At 40.1% G+C, this 12,650-nt stretch overlaps 1 protein-coding gene across 1 annotated transcript in view; it reads left to right on the forward strand.

Annotated features, from left to right (window-relative positions):
- The window catches only part of lrp1aa (low density lipoprotein receptor-related protein 1Aa), a 177,019-nt gene that overhangs the window by 97,735 nt on the left and 66,634 nt on the right, over positions 1 to 12,650 (forward strand). The window contains exons 31-39 of the mRNA XM_016232869.1: positions 4,957 to 5,106; positions 5,177 to 5,317; positions 6,446 to 6,571; positions 7,097 to 7,228; positions 8,408 to 8,542; positions 8,636 to 8,765; positions 8,851 to 8,977; positions 11,937 to 12,088; positions 12,369 to 12,493. Of these exons, the coding sequence (XP_016088355.1) occupies positions 4,957 to 5,106; positions 5,177 to 5,317; positions 6,446 to 6,571; positions 7,097 to 7,228; positions 8,408 to 8,542; positions 8,636 to 8,765; positions 8,851 to 8,977; positions 11,937 to 12,088; positions 12,369 to 12,493 (1,218 nt within the window). The remainder of the gene's footprint in view (positions 1 to 4,956; positions 5,107 to 5,176; positions 5,318 to 6,445; positions 6,572 to 7,096; positions 7,229 to 8,407; positions 8,543 to 8,635; positions 8,766 to 8,850; positions 8,978 to 11,936; positions 12,089 to 12,368; positions 12,494 to 12,650) is intronic.

The raw sequence follows: 12,650 nt of genomic DNA on the forward strand, positions 1-12,650 counted from the left end.
GTAGGAATGCACATATCTTCACAGAAACTGATATAAGATGTTACAGTCTCTGTGAGCTTGTCCAGATCGTTTGCAGCAGCTTCAAAAACACTCCAATCAGTGAGGTCGAAACAGGCTTGTAAAACCCACTCTGTTTCATTAGTCCATCTCTTTAAAGTCCTTAATACAGGTTTAGCTGATGCCAGTTTCTGCCTGTAGGTCGGTATAAGATGAACCAAACAGTGACCAGAGAGCCCCAAAGCTGCCCGTGGGACAGAGCGATATGCATCCTTTATTGTGGTGTAACAGTGATCTCTGATGATCAGAGTGAGCTGTGGTGAGACATGTAACATGCTGTCTGTATTTTGGCAGTTCACAGGAGAGATTTGCTTTATTAAAGTCCCCGAGAATGATTAAAACAGAGTCCGGGTGTTGTTGCTCCGTCTCTGTGATCTGATCAGCGAGTTTCTGTAAAGCCAGGCTCAGGTGCACTTTCGGTGGTATGTAGACACTTCTGAGAATGAACGAGCAAAACTCCTGTGGCGAGTAGAACGGCTTACAGTTAATGAAGAGCACTTCTAGATCGGGACAGCACATCTTCTTTAACACAGTTACATCTGTACACCACCTCTCATTGATGTAAAAGCATGTCCCTCCGCCACGTGATTTCCCCGTTGATTCTGTATCGCGATCCGCTCTGAACAGCTGAAAGCCCGGCAGATGTAGCGCGTTGTCCAGTATGGCGTCATTCAGCCAGGTTTCCGTGAAACACAGAGCAACAGAATGTGAAAAATCCTTGTTTATTCGGGAGAGCAGAAGGAGTTCGTCCGTTTTTTTGGGTAGAGAGCGGAGGTTCGCTGGATGGATGCTAGGCAGCGCCGTTTGAAGTCCACGGTGTTTAAGCTTCAGGAGCGCGCCGGCTCGCTTCCCACGCTTGTGCGTCCTGAAGCGTTTGATCAGCACCACTGCCTCCGCCAACTACAATGTCCAGCAAAACATCAGAATAGACAAAAACCGGTTAAATATTGGGTGGTGTGTACTGCCGAATGTTCATCAATTCGTCTCTGGTGAAACTGATTGCAGGGATATAACTAAAGACAGGACAAACTAACAAAAACATAAAAACAAATGCGGAGCACGCCACGGAGGCAGCCATCAGCAGCGCCATCACGAGTCTTATCAAATTTTGTTATACATAAAATTATGTATAATACATAAAATATTAAAAACAATGAATTTTAAATGATACATTTTAAAATGATTGCAATTTTTATTATTTATTTTGTATTATTCTTAAATTAATAGATTTAATGTATGTAAATATATAATTATAACTTTACATTCTTAAAATAAAAAAATAAAAAAATGTATTTACTGTATAAATTATGTGGGGCCTTGCCTGATTGGGCAAGCAGACTGAATCACTACTGTTGAGCCCTGTGTTTAATTAGTCAAGGAAGATAAAACACTTGTTAAGCTGAGGTAATAAAAAATAACAAAACTAGTTGTCACAATCACCTGCCACCACTTCACTACATTTCCCAGCACCCTTCCTGACTCCCCCCTGCACACACACCTGTCACCTCATCACCTCAGCCGAGTCTGAACCACACACTCGATGATTGTGTGGCCTCCGGATACCTATGCCACAGAGGTCGATCAAATCTCCTTTTCTCCTAGTTCCTTCGTCACAGCCACGGAGGTCAATCCTAACTCCTGTATTTCCTGTCTTCCTAGGTCCCTTGCTACGGCCATGGGTGCTTTATCTATAAATACAGGTGGCCTGCTGCCGCCAGCACCACCTTGGTCTCCAGTACTGCCTGCTCCTCCATGGCCCACCCTCCCTTCCTGGTTGAATTCTGTTACTGTAGGCGTGGGGTCACACTTTCCGGGAGGGGGAGTACTTTCACTATCACCTGTCACCTCTGCACTACATTTCCCAGCACCTTTCCTGGCTCCCACCTGAACGCACTTGATAATCACTGTCACCTGCCTTCAAACACCTCATCCCTATATATTTCTGCACCACACACTCGATGATTGTCAGGTCTGTGACTAGGACTACTCCCTGTTACTCCCGTGATCTGCTCACATGTATACTCACCTTATATCATATACTTTACTTCTTTCCTCATTTAGGCTCAAGAATCTCAAGTCCCTTCCTGCCCAGAAGACATGCCAGTCCACAAATGAATCCCCTAGTCTGATCCAGACAGTGAAATCCCTGAGTTCGTCCGTTCATGCCCCAGAGCCCAGCTTAGTGTTCACAGCAAAGTTGGATCCAGTGACTAACTGAACCAGAATTAACATCTGCTCTGTCTCTAATGGCTCTAGCATTTATGTGTGTTTGGGCAGCGCACATGCCCGTAATCTTCTCCAAGAAAATTTGCACCATTAACTGGGGGTCTATACCCGGACAGCTGAGGTGGCTGTTCAAGAAAGTTAAGGGCAATGAATCTCCTGTTTTCCTGGTTCCCTCGTCACGGCCACAAAGCTTGATCAGATCTCCTTTTCTCCTAGTTCCTTTGTCATGGCCACGGAGGTCGTTCCTAACTCCTGTATTCCCTGTGTCCCTAGCTCCTTTTTCACAGCCATGAGGGGTTAATCTATAAATATGGGTGGCCTGCTACCACCAGCACCTCCTTGGCCTCCAGTACTGCCTACTGTACCTTCTTTCCCTGGTTGGATTCTGTTACTGTAGGTGTGGGGTCACACCTTCCAGGAGGGGGAGTACTGTCACGATCACCTGTTATCTCTGCACTAAATTTCCCAGCACCTTTCCTAGCTTCCACCTGCGAGCACTCGACACTCATCACCTCAGCCCTATATATGTCTGCACCACGCACTCAATGATTGTCTGGTCTGTGACTAGGACTACTCCTGTTACTCCCGTGATCTGCTCACATGCATACTCACCTTGTGGATTCTTCCTCATCTCTGAAGCAAACTCTTCCTTGGTGTCCAGTACTGCCTGCTCCTCTATGGCGTCCTATCTTGTCTGCACCACCCAGGTGTCCTGCTTCCAACCAGTCATCTCATCCACACCCGGGTGCCCACCCTCTGTCCCTGGTTGGATTCTGTTAGGCGTGAGGTCTGCACTACACACTCGATGATTGTGTGGTCTATGACTAGGACTACTCCTGTTACTCTGCTCATCTGGATTCTCACCTTGTGGATTCTTCCTCATCTCCTTCTCCAGTCTCCAGTTCCCACTGTTCGCCTAATAAGACCTGCAAGAGAAATATATACCCCTCCCTACTGATTCTTCCTCCAGTCTCCAGCTCCCCTTGTGTTCTCCATGACCCTGTAAGATAAGACTGCCATTTATTATGTTTAAGCTACCGAGATCCATAAGTGCGTGTGTGGTGCTACTCACCTCCTTCCATGGACATTATTGCTCACCCTCGCTATGTTGTTACCATATGCTCACCTTATGCTCTGATTTCCACAATAAATCATTCACCAAACCGAGTCTGTGTATCCTGACACTAGTAGAACAGTTGCAGGATTAATGGAGTTTACAAAGTGTGTCTTTTATAACAAGTGGATATACTGTGATACTGGTTTGATCATATATTCACACACAGTCTGGTAAGAGTTAGGGGTTAAGGGTTAGTTCACCCAAAAATTAAAAATATCCTGTGTTTTACTCACCCGTGGGGCATTCTAGGTGTATATGACTTTCCTCTTTCAGACGAATCCAATCGGAGCTATATTAAAAATTATCCTGGCTATTCCAAGCGTTATCATTGCAGTGGGCGGGTGTTTCTCTTTAACAGTCCAAAACATGGTAAATAGAGCTCGCACATCCATAATAAAACGTGACTCACACGACTCTGGGGCATTAATAAAGGCCTCCTGTAGAGAATCCATGCATTTTTTGTAAGAAAAGTATCCATATTTCAAGCGTAATAAACACTTTGCTCTCACTTATGTTGACTGTCGTACGCGGAAGGCGTTCCGGCGGATGACGTAGCATGTATGCGCAGCGTGCGCGCCTCTGAGAAATGCTAGTCTCGCGAGTTTGATCACAGGAGCAAAGGAAGAAAAGTTGCCTTACTTTAGCAAAGGAAAACCAGTCTCCTCTTGGCTTATATCGAAATCCTCCGACATTTTTCCTTACAAATCCTCGGTTTGTACTTCTAATTCATGACCGGCATTTTGTTTTGTTTTCTCTCTGCGTTTGTCACTAATCACGCAACACCGACGTCCTACGTCATCCGCCATCCGCCGGAACGGCTTCCACGTACCACAGTTAGATGAAGTGAGAGAGAAGTGTTTATTACGTTTGAAATATGGATATTTTTCTTACAAAAACACATAGATTCACTACAGGATGCCTTTATTCACCCCCCGGAGCCGTGTGAGGCATGTTTTATTATGGATGCGCGCTTTTTATTTAACGTGTTTTGGATTGTTGAACAAAAACACCCGCAGCAATGATGGAGCTTAGAAGTGCCAGGACAATTTTTTATATAACTCCGATTGGATTCGTCTGAAAGAAGAAAGTCATATACACCTAGGATGCTTCGAGGGTGAGTAAATAACAGGCTTTCATTTTGGGTGAACTAACCCTTTAATGCATTACCAACATTAAATAACAATGAGCAATACATTTGTTACAGTATTTATTAATGTTTTTTCAATGTTAAAAATGCATAGTTCATGCTAGCTCGATCCATTAACTACTATTACCAGAAGCAATTATTAGTTTTAATAATGTATACTGTTTTAGAAGTATTGAAACTATGATAACTAATGTAGTTAACAAATGGAACCTTATTGTAAACTGTTACCTGTATGTTTATATGTGTGGTTGGTAAATGAGACACAATGTGACTGATGACCTTCTTTATAATAACTTGTGCAGTGCTTTAGTATAAAACAGTAAAACATTTTTAAAGAGTTCAGAAACCATTGAGAATTATAAAGCACATCTGCATTCTTTTGAGCTGTTGGTCTGTGTCTGTGCTGCAGGTCTGTCCATAGACTACGACATGGAGCACCTGTACTGGATCAGCTCAGGAAACAGCACAATTAACCGCTGTAAGCTGGATGGATCAGGACTGGAGGTGTTAGACGCGGTCAAAGGCAAACTGAACAAAGCCTCTGCGCTGGCTATCATGGGTAAATACAGCACTGATTGTTTCATTGGCTGTCTTTTTGAAGTACTAATGTTTTGACTGCTGTTGTGTAGGGGATAAGCTGTGGTGGGCGGATCAGGGCACGGATGAGATCGGCACCTGTGATAAGAGTGATGGAGGAGACTGGAAGGTCTTGAGAAACAGCACGTCTCCCATGATGCACATGAAGATCTACAATGAGACCGTGCAGACAGGTTAAAGAATCAACTGCATGCAGTGTCTAAGGAATTAATCAGTTGACAGCCAAAATAATCTGTGCCGAGTGCAAATTGCAATTTTTAGGCTAGCTCCTTGCGCCTACGTTGAGCCTCATTAGCATTGAAAAAAGGATTGTTTGGGCTGAAAATAATGACCTTGACTTAATTTAAAGCGATAGTTCACCCAAAACTGAAATTTGCTGAACATGTACGTACTTTCAAGCCATCCAAAATGTAGATGAGTTTGTTTCTTCATCAGAACAGATTTCAAGAAATGTATCATTACATCTCTTACTCACCAGAGAATGCTCTGCAGTGAATGGGTGCCGTCAGAATGAGAGTCCAAACAGCTGATAAAAACATCACAATAATCCACAAGTAAACCACACGACTCCAGTCCATCAGTTAACATCTTGTGAAACAAAAAAGCTGCATGTTTGTATGAAACAAATGCATCATTAAAGTGTTTTAACTTTGGCTAAAATACGAGTCCATAATATTAACGTTTCCTCCAGTGAAAAACTTCATCCCTTGTTGTCCTCTCACATCAAAATCCACCCACAAATTTGTTTAGATCTGTTTTGATCAGATTTGGTTTGTAAACAGTGCTTCATCTATGCAGATGTCTCTCCTGATTCAGACCAGATGATTTTTTCACTGGAGAAAGCAATATTATGGATTATTGACTCCAAAACGTCAAAGTCTTAAAAATTGTATAATGATGGATTTATTTTTTAAAAACACGCAGCGTTCCCCTTCACCGGATGCTAATTGATGGACTGGAGTGGTGTGGATCACTTGTGGATTACTGTGATGTTTTTATCAGCTGTTTGGACTCTCATTCTGACGGCACCCATTCACTGCAGAGTATCCATTGCTGAGACAATGATGGAATGATACATTGCTCTCTTCATCTTTGATGGCCTGAGGCTTAGTACTTTTTCAGCATGTTTTCAATAACTACTCCTTAATTTAAATGTTTATGTCACATTACTTTACAGAGTTAGTGCAGATGACCTCTGGCTAAACTGAATTGTGGGTGGTTTGTTAGACAGTTTGTACTGAAATCCGTCCTCTAGCTAAACTTGAGTTTGCTGGCCTTGACTGTGTGTGTTGTATCATCAGGTTCAAACATGTGCAGTAACAACAATGGTGACTGCTCTCAGCTGTGTCTGCCCACGTCTCCCACCAGCCACTCCTGCATGTGCACCGCAGGATACAGCCTGAGGACCGGACAGCAGTCCTGTGAGGGTACGAACACACACACACACACACACACACACCTGACATTCAGACTCTCAATTATGTGTCACTTCCTTTAGGAAAAATTGCATGTAGGTACAATAGACCACAGTGTTTGCATTTCCTTCAGAGAACAGCTGGAAACACCATACCAAACGTACAGAGGAGCAGAAAACAGCTCAATAATATTAGAAGTCAGTTCAACACTGTAGGTTTAACTAGATTTTCTCCAAATCTCAATTTATTAGTTAAAGATTCTACAAAACGTTTTGTAGTCAACAACAAGTGACGTTGAAGACATATATAGTGTTATAAAAGATTTTCATTTCAAATGAATGCTGTTCTTTTGAACGTTTCTTTTGAAAAGTATCACGGTTTACATAATATATGCAGCATCATCTGTTTTCAGTATTGATAAATCAGCATATCAGAATGATTTCTGAAGGATCATGTGACACTGAAGACTGGAGTAATGATGCTGAAAATTCAGCTTTGATCACAGGGATGAATTACATTTTAAAATGTTGATTTCAGGTGTGGGCTCTTTCCTGCTGTACTCTGTTCATGAGGGCATTAGAGGAATCCCACTGGACCCCGCTGACAAATCCGATGCCCTTGTACCGGTTTCAGGAACATCACTCGCAGTCGGGATTGATTTTCATGCCGGTGAGTCTCAACACTAATGATTCATAATCCCCATGTTTTCAGATGTACAATAGTGGTATAATATGTGAGCCTGGAGCACAAAAGCAGTCTTAAGTCGCTGGGGTATATTTGTAGCAATAGCCAAAAATACATTGTATGGGTCAAAATTATAGATTTTTCTTTTATGCCAAAAATTATTAGGATATTAAGTAAAGATCATGTTCAGTGAAGATATTTTGTAAATTTCCTACTGTAAATATATTAAAACTTTAAATATACAAAAAAAAATTTGATTAGTAATATGCATTGCTAAGAACTTCCTTTGGACAACTTTAAAGGAGATTTTCTTAATATTTAGATTTTTTTTGCACCCTCAGATTCCAGATTTTCAAATAGTTGTATGTCAGCCAAATATTGTCCGATCCTAACAAACCATACATCAATGGAGAGCTTATTTATTCAGCTTTCAGATGATGTGTAAATCTCAATTTTGAAAATTTGACCCCTTATGACTGGTTTTGTGGTCCACATATGATCAGGTGTTAAACTGGGCTGGAAAAAGTAAAGAATTATGTTTGTCTGTCAGTAAATTATATGAATATGTTCCAGTCTGTTTTTTTGCTGTTGTAGTATATATTTTGGCTTCAAAAAGCACCCCGTCTCTTATATACATTGTGATGTAATTTACTTCATTTGTATCCTTGTGTATTGTTTATAATTCATTCTCTTGCCTGTAGTTTTGCCTTTGAATGAATTTTATTATTATGTACTTTAATAATTACTGGAAGCATTTTTTATTTTTTGGTTTGTTTATGAATTGCTTGACTACATTCTGTTGCTTCAAAAAAAATGTTCAGTTCAGTAGCATATATTGTGACATTTTAGGATATTCAAATAGTATCAAGAATTGTAAAAATATACCGGTTCCTGAAATCTACTGGGATTCTGATATTGGGAAAACTGTAGTGGCCTCAAAGGATGCTATGCAGCCAGATGATCTCATGCCATATCTGTTATTATATTGTATCATTTAGCATTGCTGGAATAACATCCAGCAACTATCTAACAGCCATGAGTTATTTTTAGGTTCTGGTGTCAATATACAATGTATCCAGAACTGTAAAATTAATATTTTCCCCAGTAACTGTCTTTAATTTTTTTTAAATAATTCATACGTGTGTTCTTTCTGTTGTCATGTAGATAATGACACCATCTATTGGGTTGACATGGGTTTGAGCACCATCAGCAGAGCTAAGAGAGATCAGACGTGGAGAGAGGACATCATCACTAACGGCATCGGCCGTGTGGAGGGCATCGCTGTCGACTGGATCGCCGGTGAGTCTCAAGCACAGACACTTTCAGGTGCGTTTAGAACTTTATTACAATACTGATGAGCAAAACCTTGCCTTGTTCCTCTGTGTACTGTAGGAAACATCTACTGGACGGACCAGGGCTTTGATGTGATTGAGGTTGCCAGATTGAATGGCTCGTTTCGATATGTGGTCATCTCCCGAGGACTGGACAAACCTCGGGCCATTGCTGTACATCCTGAGAAAGGGTGAGATCTGAGTAACTTCCTGTCTTTTATTGTGCGTTTCTGCGGCATGAATGAAGGTGATCTCCTCATGGCTGGTTGTGTGCAGGTATCTGTTTTGGACGGAGTGGGGACAGTATCCACGCATAGAAAGATCTCGTCTGGATGGATCTAACAGAGCCGTGCTGGTGAACGTCAGTATTAGCTGGCCCAACGGCATCTCCATTGATTATCAGGTGCGTAGGGCACATTTATGTCAACCCTGTGTAGTAAGCACTAGGGGTGTAATCATTCACTCGTTTACTTGATCATCAAAATTGAATTGAACTGAATATCATTATGAATTGGACCTAATCAAACGTTCTGAATTTGCATTCCTAAACCAAATTGAAAATGAATCATGTTCGATTATTCATTTATTTATACTGTTTTTCCTCACTTTGTCCACCTTTTCCATCCGCCGCAGTGGTAAATACTAGGGATGCACGATATATCGGCCACCATATCGGTATCGGCCGATAAATGCTCATTTTTTCTGTTATCGGTATCGGCCTGATAAGAAAATTTGGCCGATATCTTAAAGCCGATAAATAATGCATTATTTCCTTCAGAGACACTTCAGATGTGCGCTCTTCGTTTGCAGCCTTTTGTGCAATTGTACGTTGTAATATTGTGTTTATTTGATGTATATCTGATTTATCTCATATAGAATGCGTTTGGTTAAGTTAAAAGAGCGCTTCAGTTTACCGGTGATCGTCTTTAGCTCAGCGCACGCAGCTCAAACAGCAGTGCACAACATTAATAACTATGATTGGGAATGTTGTGTATATAACATTCTAATGAGAACATTATTATAATAAAACGTTGTGCATTCTTTGGGTTTAGTTGCTGTGTTTCAGTGCGTTGTTATGGGAAGAGCGCATCCACAACAGGATCACACATTCTGACTATAGCATGCAATAACTGCGTCATTTTGTACATATATAAGTTGTAATATTATGTTTATGTTGTATTAATATTAATCTCAGGATGCATTTCCTTGAGTTAAATAAGCTGCCAGCAAAACGCTTCAGTTTACCGTGTTCATTCAGCTCTTCAGCTTCAGCACGTGCAGCTCAATGGCTGCTATTTAAAACAGTGGTATTCATTTGTTACTTTTTCAAAATCATTGATATATTATTATTAATAACAACAACCACTTGTATTTTTCTCTTATTATTTTCATCAACAATATGGTTTAGTAATTAAAATCATTTAATTATTGTCAGTGCAGAGGCTATTCCGTTTTATTGATCTGTGGCGCATTCATTTTGATTCTTTACACGTGTAATGATGTCCAGTGACTTGTTTGCATTATTTATGCATTATTTTATTTATTTGTAAGACTTTTTTATGACTAAATTTGGTAATGGGAGAGTAAAAATATTTTTAAAACGTACACTGTTCAAACTAGGCTGCTTATGTTGAAGTGTTTGGGATGTGGCTTTTAATGATGAGACCTTTTTTGTAATCAGGCTCTCAAAAAGTATATAACAATTTGGATATAGATTTATCGGCCAACATATCGGTTATCGGCTTTCAAAAATAAAGAATAATCGGTTATCGGTATCGGCCAAAATTTTCATATCGGTGCATCCCTAGTAAATACAAACCAGTTACATGTGAAACTCGTTCAGGAATTCACCACCAGGTGCCGCAAAGGGACAGTTGGCACCAGTGCTCAATAAAGCTGAACATTGTGACATTTTCACTTGGAAAATGAAGATGAAAAATAATAAACCTAGATAATAACGTTTGACAAGGCAAACTCTGATGTTGGCTTGAAAAAAGCCTGTTCAGAAAGTTAGAAGTAGATTTAATATCTGGAAGTCTGAAGATTTTATGTTTGAAGCAGTTTTAAAAGCTTGAAGTTTGAAGGTTTTAAGACCATATGAGACAGCAAGATAGATAGATAGATAGATAGTTTTAGCATGTTTCTAGCATGATTTAGCACATTGCTAGCATGTGTTAGCAAGTTTCTATCATGAATTAACACAATGCTAACATGTTTTAGCATGATTTAGCATATTGCTAACATGTTTTCTACAGCTTACTAGAGTTTGGAGAAAAATGTCAAGCATAGCGTTAGTTCTGGCAGGTCACGTTAGTCAAGCTCGCATCAGCTGACTCTCAGCTGATCCCCATCAACCTATGGGAATACGACACCTATCTAAGCATTCACATATAAGGACCCTCAGTAGTATCAGCAGTTTTTGCATTGCTCAATAGCTAATTATCCTCCTCCATCCCCAGCTCCTCCTCTGTTAGTCAGGATTCAGCCTTCTGATTCTTCTTTGAATCAGACTAATTCTAAAACTGGAAGTCTGAAGATTTTATGTTTGAAGCAGTTTTAAAAGCTTGAAGTTTGAAGGTTTTAAGACCATATGAGACAGCAAGATAGATAGATAGATAGATAGTTTTAGCATGTTTCTAGCATGATTTAGCACATTGCTAGCATGTGTTAGCAAGTTTCTATCATGAATTAACACAATGCTAACATGTTTTAGCATGATTTAGCATATTGCTAACATGTTTTCTACAGCTTACTAGAGTTTGGAGAAAAATGTCAAGCATAGCGTTAGTTCTGGCAGGTCACGTTAGTCAAGCTCGCATCAGCTGACTCTCAGCTGATCCCCATCAACCTATGGGAATACGACACCTATCTAAGCATTCACATATAAGGACCCTCAGTAGTATCAGCAGTTTTTGCATTGCTCAATAGCTAATTATCCTCCTCCATCCCCAGCTCCTCCTCTGTTAGTCAGGATTCAGCCTTCTGATTCTTCTTTGAATCAGACTAATTCTAAAATGTGTACATAACATTATTGAACTTTAACGATATCTGCAATGCATTCATGTTGGTTCTGTTCTGTTTACCCTGGGCGGGTTATCGCTGCTCTCCCTGCTCTCATCCATGCTAGATTGCATGGATGCGCAGGGAGTTCTTGCCCAGAACAGAACCATACCGCCAATCCAAACTGTATGCTAATTGTCAATAATCTTTGACGATAGTGGTCCTGACAGAACTGCATATTACATGAAGATGTGTACTAGTAACTTCAAGCAAATTTCTCTTATTAACTGATGACTCAATATGGATGCATACTAAACAAAAACACAGACTAAATTTGTGGTCATGGTCTGGGTGTCCTGTAGGAGGGTTGGCTGTACTGGTGTGACGCGCGCACGGATAAGATTGAGCGCATTAAGCTGGAGACGGGCGAGAACAGAGAGGTGGTGCTTTCCAGCAACAACATGGACATGTTCTCCGTATCTGTGTTTGAGAGCTACATATACTGGAGCGACCGGTCAGTGCAAGCTTGTACACGTGAAACTATTCGTTCCTCATCACCAACATTGTTGCATTGTTTAATACAACTTTATTTCATTTGCTATCCCTATTTAAAAGCCTTTGAACTTTGTTCAACCAGATGATGTTAAAGCTGAAGTGTCCAGTTTCTATATGTTAAAAGTATTACATAGAACTGTATATATATATATATATATATATACATATATATATATTTACATGTAAATTGGACATCCCAATTATTATTTTATTTATTAAAAAACATGTTATTTCTTTAGGACTCATGCGAATGGTTCAATAAAGCGTGGCAGTAAAGATAATGCAACTGATTCAGTAAGTTTGAGGACAGGCATCGGCGTCCAACTCAAAGACATCAAGGTCTTCAACAGAGCGCGACAACAAGGTGAGTCTTAAATGACTTTGTTCTTGCAAGAATGTGCTAAAAAAACAACCTCTAATACAACATAAATTATGCAGAGACATGTTTATATTTACCTTTTTTTTTTTACAGGTTATATATATATATATATATATATATATATATATATATATATATATAT

Source organism: Sinocyclocheilus grahami, unplaced genomic scaffold, assembly GCF_001515645.1.
Source record: "Sinocyclocheilus grahami isolate Dianchi unplaced genomic scaffold, SAMN03320097.WGS_v1.1 scaffold420.1, whole genome shotgun sequence".
In the NCBI taxonomy this organism is placed as follows: Eukaryota; Metazoa; Chordata; class Actinopteri; order Cypriniformes; family Cyprinidae; genus Sinocyclocheilus; species Sinocyclocheilus grahami.